Source organism: Hyaena hyaena, unplaced genomic scaffold (assembly GCF_003009895.1).
Source record: "Hyaena hyaena isolate Hyena2069 unplaced genomic scaffold, ASM300989v1 scaffold_519, whole genome shotgun sequence".
Lineage (NCBI taxonomy): Eukaryota > Metazoa > Chordata > Mammalia > Carnivora > Hyaenidae > Hyaena > Hyaena hyaena.
The window spans coordinates 928,602-946,701 of NW_024081154.1; the positions used below are offsets into that span (position 1 = coordinate 928,602).

General features: G+C 33.4%; 1 protein-coding gene across 4 annotated transcripts in view; it reads right to left on the minus strand.

Annotated features, from left to right (window-relative positions):
* Positions 1-18,100, minus strand: part of CUL2 (cullin 2) — a 107,642-nt gene that overhangs the window by 11,848 nt on the left and 77,694 nt on the right. For all 4 annotated transcript variants that reach the window (XM_039255320.1, XM_039255318.1, XM_039255319.1 and 1 more), the window contains 10 exons: positions 16,758-16,854; positions 16,554-16,664; positions 13,079-13,241; positions 10,071-10,195; positions 8,254-8,361; positions 7,045-7,104; positions 6,234-6,362; positions 6,036-6,122; positions 4,901-5,053; positions 4,539-4,616 (listed from right to left, as the gene is read on the minus strand). In XM_039255320.1, the coding sequence (XP_039111251.1) occupies positions 4,539-4,616; positions 4,901-5,053; positions 6,036-6,122; positions 6,234-6,362; positions 7,045-7,104; positions 8,254-8,361; positions 10,071-10,195; positions 13,079-13,241; positions 16,554-16,664; positions 16,758-16,854 (1,111 nt within the window). The remainder of the gene's footprint in view (positions 1-4,538; positions 4,617-4,900; positions 5,054-6,035; positions 6,123-6,233; positions 6,363-7,044; positions 7,105-8,253; positions 8,362-10,070; positions 10,196-13,078; positions 13,242-16,553; positions 16,665-16,757; positions 16,855-18,100) is intronic.

The following is an 18,100-nucleotide window of genomic DNA, read 5'->3' on the forward strand; positions in this document are numbered from 1 at the left end:
TGCTTTGAAAATTAAAAACCATCTTCCTTGAATTGAAAGTGTAATTGTAGGACATCAATCCAAAAAATATCTTTTAAAGAGCCAGTACATAATTTATAGTGAGAAAATGATACTGAAATGTAAACAAAACAAAACAAACCCTCAATTTCATTATAACACTAAAAAAATAAATGCATCATGTCACAATTCAGAATTGTGGACACACTTTCAGCATGATGTGCCACATGTAATATTTACACCTAAAACTTTTATTTGTATATCAAATTCAATCTTTCTTACTCCCAAAACAAAGTTTCAATAAAGCAATCAGCAATGTTTGAGCTGCCAGCTGCGCTATTTTCACTCCTTACAGCACAAGTTTATAGCTGTCAGCCAAGAGGATCAGTGACTTCTTTCAGCAGCTTATTCCAAGTTTGCCTAGTCCTGGAAGCTAAAACTTGTTGCGCTCACTTTCACTCCAATGGCATGATAAACAGGAAATGACTGGCACCTAAAATACTTAAGTTTTTCTGCCTGATTCTAATCCAGACAAAGAGAAAAGTCAAAATGATTTCATCAAAGTGGGCTTTGACAAATTAATAATCTCCAGGGATGTCAATAAATTCAATTACTATTATATAACTCATAATTTTACGATGAATAATTTACAAGAATGTGTGGACAAATGCAAACTAAAACATGAAATCAAGAAAACCAAACTTTAAAACGCTCTTTATAAATTATTTAAGTGCAAAAGTAGCTTCAAGATGTATATTCCAAGCTCCGAAGGCACATGTTTTGCCTCTTTATACTCCTAGCAACTAGATCTATCAGTAAAGTTTTATTGACAAAGATATAGATATGCCAACAGAAAATATTCCTTTACCATAAGTTTAAAGTCTGATTATAAAGATTTTCATTTCTATAACTTGTTAAGAACAAAAAGTTTCAGTTCCAAATGGAAACATTAAAAATTCATCTGGCATTCATAGAGAAAAGCTATAAAACTTTGCTTAATTATATCATTAAACAATTATGTTACCATAGTTTATTAGTAAAAAATGTATCTTTCCTAAACTCATTTTAAAATAAATAATAGACTAGGACAACATCTTTTAAATACCATTTGAGAAAATTAATTAAAACTCAAGGGGCTTTAAAAATGAACAATTCCATTTCACTTTTAATTGAGAGCTGTATTAATATAAATTACTTTAGGGGCGCCTGGGTGGCTCAGTCGGTTAAATGTCCGACTTCGGCTCAGGTCATGATCTCACAGTTTGTGGGTTCGAGCCCCGTGTCAGGCTCTGTGATGAACCCTTGCTCAGGGCCTGGAGCCTGCTTCAGATTCTGTGTCTCCTTCTCTCTCTGCCCTTCCCCTGCTCATGCTCTGTCTCACTCTGTCTCTCAAAAATAAATAAATGTAAAAAAAAAACAAAACAAAAAACAGTTGACTTTATATTTCTTCAGTATTATTCAGATCTGTGGACCAGGTACAAAAGAAATATAACAAGATTTAATGGTCTAATATGCAAAAATAAATTGCTTTTAATTAAAGCTTAATTTCCATAGTTTTAACATTCATATGTGTAAAATCAAAGTAAATTTTTTATAAAATAACTACATATTTTAAGATGTAAAACACATAAAAGATCACTAAGGCAAGATGAATTAATTTACATGTGAAAATGTACACTATTAAGTACACAGATGGATTTTCATTCCTATGTAACTGAACCCTTGGATTTACTAGGAAAAAATACAAGGACAAACTCCCTCTACTGGTAATTATAGAAAATCCAAATGGAAAGGACAATATTCTTGGAATCATAAATAGAAAACCCTGCTTTTTGTAAGTGAGGAAAGTGAAAGCTGATGAAGGCTCTACATTAATAAAGGCCTAAGGGTTTAAAAACCTAATATTGGAACATACTTATTTCAAGGGGAGAGAAAAAAACATAAAGTTAGAAGGAAACTATTTCTGGGAGCACCTATTCTTTGCTTAATTGAGATTCAAAAACTCAGGTTCTTAAGAAGGAAGTTTTAATAATGTCAAAGGTGAGGGGTCAGTTTTCTTCCACTTGCCTGATGACAAATACATCAAAATACCTTACCTATCTACCCAAACCCTATTCCTGCTTGCATCTATCCTTTTTGCAAAATTCATAATAACCTGGGCTCACACTCTGCCCACCCAAATGAATGCTTTTCTTCATACATTTTCTAAGATGGTTGTGCCATCATGCTTTTCTAAAGAAGATGCAAGAAGTCCTTATGCTAGACTCCTATTTTGAAACCCCACCTTATGCCTAGTATCTTGAAATCTACCTGGCTGGTTGCACTACTCTAACTCTGCTATTACGACTACTACTATAACTGTTACTTCTTCTATATTAGCTACCATTTACTGAGTACCTACTATACACGAGGCTAAATGCTTTACACTATTATCTCATTTTATCTTCGTACCAGCACGCTGAGATAGTCCTCTTTATCAGTTAAATATTAGAAAGCTATATGCCCAAAGTCACAGAGCATAGTAAATGGCAGAATAGGCATATGAAATTAGAAACTCTGATTGCAAAGCCTGTACTGTGCTATTTTATTTATAATCCTTATTTTGAAAGAAACAAAAAAATTCTTACTTAAAAAATAACTCAAAATATCCACTGCATATATCACCAGGGAATAGTGTAATGAAATACCATTTTCATTTTAAACTTCATAATGTATACATAACTCACTGGTTCACAACCTCAAGTTACTGTTCAAATAAGGGACTAAAAACAATAATGAAGATTTCTCTAGAAAATATGTGACCCAAACTTCCATCCAGTGAAGAAATAAGAAGCCTCTTTTGGTGAGTTAGTAAATCAAGAAGGGTCAGTTTCAAGAGAAATGAAAACATGTCCACTAAAAATCTAGTACACAAATGTTCACAGCAGCATTATTCATATACTAAAAAAGGTAGAAACCACTCAAACATCCATCGACTGATGAATGGACACATAAAACGTGGTACATCCATACAAGAGAATGTTACTTGACAATAAAAAGTAATTAACTACTGATATATGCTAGAACATGGGATGAACCTTGACATTATGCTGAATGAAGTCAGTCACAAATGATATGACTCTCTATGAGATGTCCAGAATAGGCAAATCTATAGAGAAAGAAAGAAGACTGCCTAGGGATGAGGGGAGTGGGGAAGGGAGTTAAGGGAAAATGAGGAATGACTACTGATGGGTAGGGGGTTTTGGAGGGGTAATTTTGCGGTAATAAAAATGTTCTAAAGTTGATTGTGTGATGGTTGCACAACTGTGAATATACTAAAAAACCACTGAAATTGTATATGTTAAATCAGTGAATTGTATCATACTATGGTTTGAACATTTGTGTCCCTCCCAAATTCCTACGCTAAAATCCTTATGCCCAATGTGATGGTTATTAGGAGGTAAGGCCTTTGGGACCTGCTTGGATCCTACATGTGGAACCCTCAGGAACAGGATTAGTGCTAATAGAAGAGAGACCCCACAGAGCTCCTTAGTCCCTTCTACAATGTGAGGACACAAGAAATATATGACGTGAACACGGCCCTCTTCCAGCCATGCCGGCACCCTGTTCTTGGGTTTCCAGACTCCAGAATTGTGAGAAATAAACTTCTGTTGTTTATAAGCCACCCAGCCTGTGGTCTTTTGTTAGAGCAGCCTGAACAGGCTAAGACATATATTATACGAATTATAGCTTAATAAAGCTGTAAAGATACAGTTTCTACAGTCTCTTTAAAAGCTTTTTGGTAAGCACTGTAAGAGTTTAATTTACAGTTGCACTTTAAAGCATTTTTTCTAGATTATTTCACATTCCATATATTTATCTAAATCACAGTCCAGAAATAAAAATAACTATCTCAGGGGATAAATATGGAGACAAAAAATGGCTCCAAGACTGAATGAAAAATTAGAAAATGATTGTTTTAAGTACTGTATTCTAAACAGTCTTCTAATATCAAAATGTCTGTAACTAAAACTGCTTAGGAGTAGATAACAGATTTAATAAAAATAAGAGACACACTTGACATAGAACTGTATAACACACTTAGCATTTTAGTTTTTTTTTTTTTTTAAGTTTATTTATCTTGAGAGAGAGAGAAAGAGAGAGTGAGAAGGTGAGGGGCAGAAAGAGATGGAGAGAGAGAATCCCAATCAGGCTAGTACTGTTAGTGCAGAGCCTGATGTGGGGCTCGATCTCATGAATCTTGGGATCATGACCTAAGCCAAAATCAAGAGTATGACTTAGCCAACCTGGCACCCCTTTAGCATTTAGCCAACGTAGTGCTTAACTGATTGGGTGACCCAAGCACTGCCTTAGCATTTTAGTTTTAATATTAGGAACAACAATAATTTACAATCTTCCTACAAGGCAGACTAACTATAATTTATGTGAATATACTTTTATATCTCATGAGACCTTAAGACTTTGGAAAAATATTTAAATATTAACATGAAGACAATTATCAAAATTTCTTTGGTCTTCTAACATATTTCCTGCAAACTTACCATCTGTACACTTTTTTCCAATTCCTGGGGAATTGCAAATGTAGATGAAGGAGCCTGAGTAAGAGGCCATGCACCAGCCTACAAGGAAAAAAGTTAAGCAGATAAATATCTAACTTAAAAATACATACTTGTAAAATAATTTAAGCAACTAAGGCACTTTTTTTATACTTTCCTTAAAATGCTGATAAAACCCATCTATATTTCTATCATGACATATTTCACTCCAAATCAAAATAACATGTAACTTGAGAAGATAGCATCCACTGACTAAAAGAAATGTAATCAGGCATCCATTATTAATGCGTTGTATCAGAGTTTTTCAATGGTTAGTAAATATACACAATGGGACACATATTCATTACCTGTAGAACATATATTTGAAAACTAATTCCCAAATCTATTACTGTATCTTGATTTTTGATAAAATTGTTGAACTTATTGTTCAGATCAGCACTGACACTCATATCTGTATACATCCGATGAAGCTTGCTGGTAAACTCATAACCACAGGCTTGCTGTAAAAGAAAAAGTTTTTAAAAATAAAAATAAAAAACCACATTAATTATTAAAAGAATGTGATAAGTTAAAGGTCCTGCTTTTATATTTACACCAAAGGCCTATATTATTCATAATCTAAAGCAGCTATTCAAAACAACCTTTCAAAAATTTTTTTCTGTTTAAATGCAGAATGAGAACACATACTTATGAAACAATAAATTTCCGTTTAAAACAAAAAGTTCTATAAATCCAAATATCCTATTTCAACACTACAAAATGTCCACTGTATGTAAGATACCTTTTAAGGTTTACATACAGTATCAAAAACACATGAAAGATGACTAGGAATATTTGAGCCAGCAGTCAATTTAAAAAGGAGGGTACTTAGGCATATTTTTAATACCATCTTTTGAAATCTACTTCTTTGAAATTATTTAAAACTCTGTCATCACCAGGTCAGAAAATTTGGATCTCTAATCTTGGGATACAAAATGCTTTGTGTTAACATCAATATTAAAATTAAAAAAAGTTTTTGATATATTTAAAAAGGACCACGGATTATATTCCATGTCTACTATATAGGAAAATGATCAACTACTGCATAACTCAAGCTAAATAAGAAACAGCTACTACTTATCTCATCAGTCTTTAAGCTAAAATGATGTAGAAATATTTATAAAGAAAAAATGAAATTCAACTGTACTCCAAAACTTGTACTTAATGGAATAATTTCAGTGTATTCATTTATAAGTAATACAAGTCTTTTGTAAAGTTAATACTGTTCATATCTTGTGGATGATTCTAGATCAATATACAGAGAGGGATTTTGTCCTTTCAATAAAGAATTTGCATATCCCACCACACAAATATACATTCTATATTTTAACGAATCACCTATTGATGAAAGATCTCATTACTACATATAATGCTGCAAATGAATATATTTATGTGTTAGTGGAATAATTTCTAGGACATTATCAGATCACAGGCTTAAATTACCTTTAATTTATTGATCATGGCTTCTTCAGAATCCATAGACATAGATAACCCGTGAATTAAACGCTTCGCCAGCATTCTTGCGTAGAACTATATTAAAAAAATTTTTTTAAAGATTACTTCCTTTCTGATGATTTAAAAGTTCAAAACTAAATCAAAGCTGACTAAAGCACAAATAAAACTTCTCTAGTTACAACTTACCTTTTGAAAAACATCCTTATCATCGATATACTTGAAAACAGTGATGAAGCTCGTGAGTTTGTCTTCTACTTCATTCTCAGTCATCCCCTTTGCTGACTTCTTTAGTAAGTTGTCACAGTACTTGGCAAGCTGAAGTAGAAATTGACAGTAAATTTTAGAAAGGGCCCTTCTGTACATATCATGCCTCAAAGGAGGCAAGGTGGCAACAATACAAAATAAGATCAATGGACAGGGTCTCTGGCATCCTAAAGCTTATACTTTAAAAAACCTGAACATGCACCAGGAAACTTAAAATATAGGTCAACAACAACAACAACAACAACAACCTAGAAATAAGCTCTAATCAACATGTAGCAACCAATAAAGCATTGATACAAGTAAGTTTCAAAAGAACACCTACATGAGTTTTGAGAGGCTCTATAATTTATGACATTAAATAAGTCTTTTGCAGTAAGGGCTATCACAATTTTACCATCAGTTCTTTTTAGATTTCAGGTAAAATAAAATCCCTAGGAGAAGTAATGCAAATTATTTCAAAGCAGACATACTTTAAACCCCAAACATTGTGAAATGGAATATTTTCTCCTTCAGTTATTCCTTAAAAAAAGGCTTTAGTATATGGCCAATTGCATTCCCTAAATAAATGCCAAATTATATACAATGTAAATAATCATTTTTATTTTTAATAATTTAATTTTATCTATTTTTCTGCAAGAGACTACAAAAGCAAATTAGTTTGATGTTCTCCTCAGTTTTCTTTTTCTAATACTGATTTTCCATAAGATTACTTTTAACCAATCATCAAACTTACCAGTTCAGGTGCTTTGCAAACAGACTTGGGTTCTCTGTAATTTACAACTGATGTAAGGGCCTAAATATGAAAACAGACCAATAATTAGTCCCTAGTAATAGGGGAAAAGTGCACTTGGTTCAACAGAGTATGCTGTAATCTGTAAATCCAAAAATTATTGCTTCACACAAAACACGGCATTCTGATGGTAGTGTTCCTGTTTTCATATTTAAATGCAGGGTAAATTTCTCTGACTGTATCCCTCATAATAATTACATAAAAATTATATATACTATTTCTACTGAAAATATTCTCTGTAACTCATTACTAGTATCTGAACACAGATAATATAAGACTACTTTTAAAAAAATCTTTTAATAGCCATGTAAGCAAATTTCTTTTAAAGTATACCAAAACCCGAAAGTGTGTAAAACATATTTATCTTCTCTTTCAAATATTATCATTTCAAGTATTTCAGTAGCCTAAGTATTATATTTAAAGGAAAAATCACTATTAAAATATATTAAAACTACACATGCATTTTTTTTGAAGATACTGGTTTTTTAAAAATGTCCCCTATATGGGAGAAGAAGGGGAAAAATAGTGGGGGAGAGGGAGAGAGGCAAACCATGAGAGACTCTTGAATGCTGAGAACAAACTGAGGACTGATGGGTGTGGGAAGGGGAGGGGGGAGATGGGCAGGGAGGAGGGCACTTGTGGGGATGAGCACTGGTGTTATATGGAAACCAACCTGACAATAAACTATCTGTAAAAAAAAAAAAAGTTCCCCTATATAATACTCATGGGAAATTCAATTCCCATATAATTCAAGCATTTGATTTAACTACTCAGTTATAAATCAAAAGTTTTATTTTGGGGCGCTTGGGTGGCTCAGTTGGTTGAACATCTTACTTTGGCTCAGGTCATGATCTCACAGTCCATGAGTTCAAGCTCTGCATCGGGCTCATTACTGTCACCTGTCAGTGCAGAATCCGCTTTGGACCCTCTGTTCCCACCCCCCTCCCCTGCTTGTTCTTTCTCTCTCAAAAAATAAATTAAAAAATTAAAAAAGAAAGGAAAAGAAAAAAAGGTTATATTTCAATTTTGACTTTGTCTAGATTAGAAGTCATATACATAAATCAATGAGAAGCCCTAATTCTGAAATTGCTTAAAGAATAGTGATTAAATAGAATTATAGATATATGTGTTATATACAGATTAAAAAGTTACCTTATCCAATGCACTCATAAAGTGCTGATCACCATTTAAAACAGTGTTGATTAGCTGAACAAATTTACCATGTACTTCCAAAACTGACTCCACAAATAGTGTTGGCATCTACAAATATGAAATACAAAGTACATAATCACATTTTAAGAAGGATAAAATTAGTCTTACTAAAGAATTGTTTAATTATGTGTAAAGTTTTCCCTTAGCAAATTAATGTTATATACACATAGGCCCTCAAAAAGGTTTTTAACTAGGATGGCTTTAAAAATCTAAACTTTGATATTGAAATTAGCTTGTCATTCAACACCACTGAAATGCAGGACTGTAGTTCTTCTGCCAGAAAAACCCACTGAAAACACTTCTGTGTTGGAATACCATATCTTAAGGGTAACAAGATACAGCCTCTGAACCACCAGGCCTATCACTTTCATAGAAGATTACATAAACAAAAACTGCCTTCAAAGCTACTGAAGGCTGAGAGGGAAAGGAGAGTTAAAAAGCCAAAATCTGTGAAAACCTAGACCCCTGAACTAAGTAGTACAATCCCTACATCTCACAAGGAAGAAGTATCTAGCAGTGCAAAAATGAGTTTTTGATCTTAATGGAGGGAACTATTTATGTCAGCTAAAATTACCTGGGTCTACTACAAATGTATTCTCTTATACTTCCACCCCCTTGTCCTTGACACCAAATTCTGCCTCTTTGCCCAATATCATTCAACACCCCAAATCTAAAAAATATAGAGTAATGAAGCTAAATAATATAAACTAATGGTTTTACAAAAATGGAAAACTAGTAGTGTGGTAAAACCATTACTGTGGCAAGACGTAAAATCACTGAAGTGATGAGCATTTAATAAATGCTCCTGAAGAATGATATCCACATAGAGATTACTGCAAATGAAGAGCTAAAAGCTATTTCAAGAAGAGAAAGAAATAACATTTCATGTCATGTCTATCTAATTTGTCAAGCCATCACTAGTAATAACAAAGAAGGCAATCCAACAAGATTTCATGATAAGAACACACATTGAGAGGACAGACACCTTATGGTATAAAGTCATCTGAGTGACAAAGAACTCTTCAGGAAGATGGGTATTAAGGGCATAAGGATCACTGCTGGATATTCTGGGTAGCAAGCATATATTTAGGGAAGATTGTTTTAATTTAAATTTGCTTCTTGGACTATCAAATTCAGGACATATATAAAGACAAAAAAAAAAAAAGAACATAAAGCAAGTTGTAATTTGCCTATACTACCATTGATGAATACCATTACCACTATAACTATTAACCAGTTACATAGAAACACAGTTATTTACAAACAGCAAACAGTTTTCTGTGAGAAGTTAATTAACAATTGCTAAATGAACATATCAGTTTAAATAAGAAGTCTATTTCATTCAATGACTTTCTAATAATATAGTAATTCCAAAATGCTGACAACAAACTATATAAACATTTTATAAAGACGTTTCATTTGTTATCATGGCAAGACTTTTCTGTTGTTGTTTCTGACATATTGAAGTCAGGGGGTGCCCGGGTAGCTCAGTAGGTTAAGTGTCCGACTTCAGACCAGGTCATGATCCCATGCTTCGTGGGTTGGAGCCCCGTGTCAGGCTCTGTGCTGACAGCTCAGAGCCTGGAGCCTGCTTCAGATTCTGTGTCTCCCTCTCTCTCTGCCCCTCCCCTGCTTGCACTCTGTCTCCCAAAAACGAATAAATATTAAAAAAAATTTTTTTAAATAGTAAAGTCAGAAGAAAAACTCCATGATATTCTGATTAAGAGAAAAATATCCCAACTCCTTATATAACTCACATTTTCCTGAGTAAGGTTACTGGTTGCTCTAAGGCCCTCATCATGGATATGATTTTGCAGCTCCTGAATCATATGAGGTAAACCAGTGGACACAGCACGAAGTAAGACATACATATTTGCCATGTCTGAAGAGGAAAGGAAAATCTGATTATTAAATTTCCAAAGAGTTCAAATAGTATTTTAATATAATAGGTAATATATGGTTCAAAATGCAGAATTACAAGAGAATGCAGAGAAAGTCCCCCACACCCATCTCCAACCATCCAATCCTCCTTCCGCACAGGAAAGGAATATTGTAGTTAATATCTTTTCAAAGATGTTTCATGTACAGTCAAACAAATACAAAGTCTTCCCTCTGCCTCTTTTTACACAAATAGTGTAGCATATTTTATGTATTACTTGCAATTGCAGAACACACTATTTTAACTTAAGAGATCTTTTTATATCATTACACAGTGTATTTTACAAATTTTATAACTGCATAGCACCCCATTATATGGCTATATTACAACTGCTTACAAATTCATGAAAGTTTGGTTGTTTCCAATCTCTTGATATTACATTACAATTACTAAACCTGTATATCAGCAAGAATATCTTTAGTATAAATCCCTGGAAGCAGGGTTGTTATGTCAAAGCTTCATCTTCTAGACAGATCCTTATAACACAGCTCCCAACAGCAGGAAGTTCCCTTGCCAAGAATGTGTTATCAAATGTTTTGATCTTTCCCACTGAGAGGTGAAAATGATGTCTCAGTGCAGTATTTTTATTTTAAACTTTTTACTGAAATGTAACACATACACAAAAATTGTGCAAACCATAAGTATATATATCTAAATGAATTATCACAAGTGAACACATACACACCCATGTGAGCACCCTGGGTAAGAAACAGACATTTCATACACCCAGAAGTTCCCTGCATGCCTCCTCCCAATCACTACTCCTCTTGCTCTTCCTCAAAGGCAATCACTGTCATGACTACCAACCCACAGATTAGTTTTGCCTCTTTTGAACTAAAATGGAATCATACAATTCTTTCATGTTTGGTTTCTTTTGTTCAATGATTCATCTACGTTTTGTATGTAGCTGTAATCTGTTCATTTTCACTCTATAATATTCCACTGTATGAATATACTGTTCTTCATCTGTTCTGTTATTGGACATTTGAGTTGTTTATGGTTTGGGGCTAATACAATTAACACTGCAGTGAACATTCTTGTATCTTTTTGTACATATTTGCACACAGTTTGGGCAGGGGATTATATATCTAGAAGAGGAATGGCTGGATCAGAAGATAGGCATATATTCAGCTTTAAGAATCAATGTCAGTGTCTCAAAGTAATTGCATCAATTTAAACTCTGAGCCTAGTATATAACACACTCTCACTACTCCACCCACTTCCTAACACTTACTAGATTCAGTCTTTTAAATTTTATATATAAATATGAGTATTAATGTCAGTGTGGTTTTTAATTTGTATTCCCCTATTTTAATAAAATTGAGGGCCTTTGTGTATGTTTACTGGCCACATGGATACCCTCTATTCTGTAGTACCTGTTCAAATTTCTTGACCATTTTATATTTTAGACATAAACTTTTTCAGTCATTGCAAATATATTACTCTATGATTATCTTTTGATGCTTTTAATGGTCTCTTAATAATCCAGTTTTTAATTTTAATGCAGTCCACTGAATCAATCTTTCCTTTGTGGTTAGTGCTTTTTTTGTCTTATTTAATATCTTTCCCTCCCTCAAGGTCATGAAGTTATTCTCCTACATTATCTTCTCACAGTGTTACTTTTTTACATTTAGGTCAAAAGCCTAAAATGTATTGATTGATTCTGGACATGGTGTCTGAGGTACAGATCAAATTTTACTTTTTTCCCCAAGTGAATATCCAACAGACTCAGCACTAGGTGTTAAAAAGACTGTATCTTTCACCCACTGCTTTACAGTGTCATTTTGGTCATAAATCAAGTATCTACTGTACATATGCATGGGCTATTTCTATGCTATTTTATTCCGTTGGTCTGTCTACCCTTACAGAATCCTTGATGTCTTAATTACTGTAGTTTTATTGCAAGTCATGCTATCCTGCAGTCTTCCCATTATGGTCTTCAGGACTATTTTGGCTTTTCTTAGTCCAAGAGTTTAACTTTCAGAATTAAAACAAACAAACAAAAACCAAACCCCTTCAGTTTTGAGTAGATTCTCCTGGATCTATAAATCAATGTTGCTTTCAACAATGTTTAGTGTTTTGGGGCGCCTGGACGGCTCACTTGGTTAAGCGTCCAACTTCAGCTCAGGTTCTTGAACCTTACAGTTAGTGGGTTCCAGCCCCACGGTAGGCTCTGTGCTGACAGCTCAGAACCTGGAGCCTGCTTAGGGTTCTGTGTTTCCCTCTCTCTATACCCCTTTCCTCACTCATTTCTCTTTCTCAAAAAAACAAAAAACAAAAAAAAAAAAAAACACCTAACAAAAAACAAAACTAAAACAATGTTTAGTTTTTGTGTAAGTATTGTTATATTTATTTCCTGCTAGTGAAAGTTTTTCATGCTATTTTCTCTTTTTTAAAAAAAAAAAATCCCAGTTTTTACTGCTTATTACCAGCATCTCATTGAATCTTTATTTTGTATTTTCTTCTATTTTAAGTGAGATTGTACATCTCCATGTATTTAAAAGCTATTCACATTTCCTCTTCATCTTCTTTGCTTTTGTTTCCTGTTTATTAGAAACTCTTATGTATTAAGGAAATTAGCCCTTTTGGTACATAAAAATGTGCAAACACATTTTCCTAGTTTTTCTTTTGACTTTGGAATTCACTTTGAACATACACTTTTCCAAAACAGTCTTTTAAAGTAAATTATTAAGAATCTGTAAAAAGACATATCAAATATCTCAGAGACTATTACTAAAAATGTTTGAAATCTAAGTTTGAAGATGATGTAAAAAGTGGGTTTATAATTTAGTATCTATTCATAAGTTACTGTTTTATGTCACTTACCATTTTTTTTCTCTTGTCGGATGATATTATGACATTCTGCATGTAAGAACTGTAAGTGGTCTGCTACCATTCGTTGCTGACATTCATGAATCACTTTAGTATATGAACTTGGATGCAAGTATTTTCGACATCGAATTTCTTCATCTTTTAATCTACCTAGAACCTTTAGAAATATATTCTTACAGTCATGACCTACTATGAGGAAAAACCTATAATATCAGTAAGTAACTTAGGTAGCCTCAATTTAATGGCTCAATTAAATATGGCCAGGTAACAAATAAGGATTATGTACCCTGTATAAGCCCACATTCCATAAATCATTTCAAATTTTTATTTAGGCTACAAGCTATCACCTACATTTCACCAAAATCTTATGAGTAAGAACTAAAGTTAAGTGGTCTACATTTTGTCTTCATTTTAAAGGTGACCTAATATGCAACAGGAAAAGTGGGTAAAAATTATTAAAAACCAGAATAGGTGGTCACTTTATGAATATTTAACTATAAACCTAAAAAATAATTTATGTCAACTAGATCAAGTAGATTAATCTAAATATTTTACATTGGTCTCTTCTTATAAAATGTAAATGTAAACAGTATTACATTATAATTAACTATCACATTAAAGATTTCATTAAAATTTTTGGAAGTCAAACATATTTAGTCTTATATATATTTTAACGATATTTAACTATATCTTATAGTTAAATGTATCAATCAAGACCTTTAGTAAAGCTTATCCTATATAAGAAACACTGAGCTACAAACAATACACTGATTAATACTAATAAGAACCAGCTGATAGAGATAATAGCTAGAGAATTTGGCTAATTTCTACCTCAAAACAAAACTACATTTGCAATAAAAATCATGCTAGCATAGTTTAGACTTTAAAAATACTCTGCAATGCAAAGCTATATAACTAGAGTTTCTGAACTTTAACAGGTCCCAGAGAACTATGTATAGTTAAGCCTTTAGGGAGTACTACTGATTTGCCTGGGCATAAGATAATGCTGGGGGCATGGGGTGCCTGGGTGGCTCAGCTGATTAAGCATCCAAGTCTTGGTTTCAGCTCAGGTCATGATCTCATGGTTTGTAAGAATGAGCCCCACAACAGGCTCCACGCTGACAGCACTGGAGCCTGCTTGAGATACTCTTTCTCCTCCTCTCTCTGTCCCTCCCCAGCTCACACTCTCTCCCTCTCTCTTAAAGTAAATAAATAAAACTTAAAAAAAAAAAAAAAAAAAAAAAGAAGCTAATACTGGGAGGGAAGGTGATGCTGAGAGGGAAAATAACATTCCTGGTTACCTCTCAGATACTGTTTGATGAAAATGAGGCAAAGATGGAAGAGAAATTCATGGTCCCATCTTTGCTGCCCTGTGGAGTCCAGGGCAAACACAGAAACGAAAAGTAGCCCCAAAAGTATCCATACTAAAAGATGATGGGAGCACCTGGGTGGCTCTGTTGGTTAAGCTTCAACTCTTGATTTCAGCTCAAGTGATGATCTCAATGCTTGTGAGATCAAGCCCCAGGCAGGGCTCCAGGCTCTGTGCCCAGTATAGAGCCTGCTTAAGATTCTCTCTTCCTCTGCCCCTCTCCCTTCATTAATGTGTATACTTGTGAATGCTCTCAAAAAAAAAAGGCCTATAAGATGATAAGATGTTTATAGCACATACTTAATCAACTAAGACAGTCATTGTGGTCAATAAGTTTTTCTTTTAAAACAAAAATATCCCTTAAAAGGATTATGCCTATTAATCAGTATAGTACACTCTAAGTGACTTTAATGTTTATGGGTTAACTAAATGCAACACGAATTAGAGTCTGGAAGTGAGAAAGGATGAGTAAAGGAAAAAAAAATTAATGATAATCGGGGGAGGGGTACATAACAAGAGGAAGGTAGACAAGAGTGGAGTATCTTAGTGCAACGCTTCAAATAGCTATAAAATCACTTATATCTGGGAAAAAAGGCCAAAATTCCAGGTAAAATACAGAAAGAGAAGTAGGAAGGCTACATTAAATGAACTACTCTTACACATGCTATTTCCCAAACATAATTTCCAAAGGCCCTCTTTTTTACAGGTTGAGATATAATCTACTTACTGTATGATTTACCATTTAAAATATAATTCAATGGTTTGGGGTATATTACATTATTAGTGTTTTCAAAATTGTGGTAAATATATATAACATAAAATGTCATTTTAACCACTTTTTGACTGTGTTCAGTGGCATTCATTACATTCACAATGTTGTACAACTGTCTACTTCTAAAACTTTTTCACCACACTAAACAAAAACTCTTTAAGTTTTAAAGAGTAACTCCCTATTCTCTCCTCCTCCCCAAAACATCTAATCAACTTTCTGTCTCCATTAATTTATCTATTCTAGATATTCCCTATTCTAGACATTGTATGGTTCTACATAAATGAAAATACAGTATTTTTTGCCAAGGGCACCTTTGTGAGTCAAATGTAACAAGGAGTATATGTATTATACGATATTCTGTGTATACTTTTCAGGACTGGACCTAGAACCTTTAACGAGAGTCTAAGATGCAAAAGGAGCTTGAAGCTAAGAACCACTGACTTAATGTAACCTCTTAATAGAAGAAGAAAAATGTCCTAGAGGCTTACTCAAGGTACCAGAGCTAGTGACAACAGCAGGAAGAGAATAAAATAACTCAGACTTCTAGATCTGGGCTTTGTGGAATATATTAACAATGTGTGAGTAAGTACTGATATTTCTTGACCTGTGATCAATGGATGTATAGTTATTCTACTTACGTTATTTTTCTTGGCTAACCAAACTAACAGATATCATCCTATAATAAAATGCTTGAAATTCAATATACCAAATGAAAAAAACCTGGCTAAAAATGTAATACATCTTATATGATGACTGACCTTATAACATGACTATTCCTTTACTAAGAAAATACACATACAGTTTTAAATATAGTAATCAATATATGTTGGTTTAAGGATTGATTAAATTTTCTTGTGGAGCTTTTTCTGTCTTTCAAAAGCTGAACAGACCAAAATAGTAACCTATCCAAATATCTAGAATTATTATATTTTTCCTTATTTTCACTTCCATATTAAAGAAGAAAAGATAAAAACTCAAATACCTTGCTTTTATGCTTATCCCACTCCTTAAATATATCTACTAAGCACAAATATTGTTTATTCCTCAGCCAAGAATGTGAATATTAATTTAAAAGGCAAGCAAATCAAGGAATCAGGATTTATCAAAAAGCATCAACCATGATGAAAATTGTATAGCACTTTTTCTCATGGAAAATGTCAGAGCAAGAACAATGATTTATCAAGATATTGCACATTAACTCCGACCTAAAGTAATGATCAAACAAATAAAAGCTTTCTCCACTTTCTTAACTAAGAAAACAAATGTTAAATAAAACTATGCCTGACATATAAGAGATGATGCATTTAACATAATATGTTCTTTCTTACCTTTTCCATATACTGTGAGCAGTTTGATTCTTGTAATAAATTTGAAGCTTCTTGTTTGTAATATTCTCCTGTTTCAGTCAGAAAGGGAGACTCAAAGATTTCCTGATAAAACTAAATAAATCAATTAAGATTATAATTAAAAAATTAGAATAAGTAATTTAAGAAATTAAAGGTCTGATTCTGTTTTTAAAGGAGGCTTTTTACCTTTAAGGGGAATTTTTTCTTATACTGTTCAACATGAACAAAGGAGTTAATAACCCCATGGATTACTTTCTGGTTTGGGTCTTCTCCACCACGATCACTAAAACAAAGTGTAACAAAAAAATATTGAGAATACATATTATCTATGGAAAAATACCAAAGAATGCCAAAATATGGCTGTTAGCATTCTATTGGTCTAATCAATTTATAAAGCATTTTAAAGGTCAATGCATGCTTGATGCTTAAAAATATTTTTTTATATCACAGCTGAATTAATATTTATGATAGTTAATGTATTCATTAGATGTCACTTCAATAAATGAGAAAAGTGTTGATTGTAAACACTACATTGATACTAGGATGACACTATTTTTAATTTTAGAGAAGATGTGAGGCCATCAATTCGAGACTTTAATACTGGTGGTTAAGAATATCTGAATTTCACTTGCCACAAACTATTATTAGAGGATTTGGTGACAATTCAGTCTGGACCATTACAAGTATGTCCACAGTAATCTGAAAGTACACAACATTCTATATATTATTACTCCCTGAAGGGACTAATAGCTGCTGTTCTCTAAGATCTGTTACAGCCACTGAGTTGCTTTCTATTCAAACACAAAGGTTTTTGGAAATTTTATAAATTTATTTAGATATGTTTCAGTATTTCTACATCCCTTTACAGCTGCAAAGGAATCTAAAGTCACCTCAATTAGAGAACTCAGAAGTGGACCCAAAGTGTACAGCCAACTAATCTTTGACAAAGCAGGAAAGAGTATCCAATGGAAAAAAGACAGCCTCTTTAACAGAGGGTGCTGGGAGAACTCGACAGCAACATGCAGAAGATTGAAACTAGATCATTTTCTCACACCATACACAAAAATAAACTCAAAATGGATAAAGGACCTGAACATGAGACAGGAAACCATCAAAACCCTAGAGAAAGCAGGAAACAACCTCCTTGACCTCCACCGCAGCAATTTCTTACTTGAAGCATTCCAAAAGCAAAAGAATCAAGAGCAAAAATAAACTGTTGGGACCTCATCAAGATTAAAAGCTTCTGTACTGCAAAGGAAACAATCCATAAAACTAATAGGCAACCAACGGAATGGGAAAAGATAGTTGCAAATGACCTATCAGATAAAGGGTTAATATCCAAAATCTATAAGGAACTCACCAAATTCCACACCCGAAAAACAAACAACCCAGTGAAGAAATGGGCAGAAGATGTGAACAGACACTTCTCCAAAGAGGACATCCAGATGGCCAACAGACACATGAAACGCTGCTCAGCATCCCTCCTCATCAGGGAAATACAAATCAAAACCACACTGAGATACCACCTC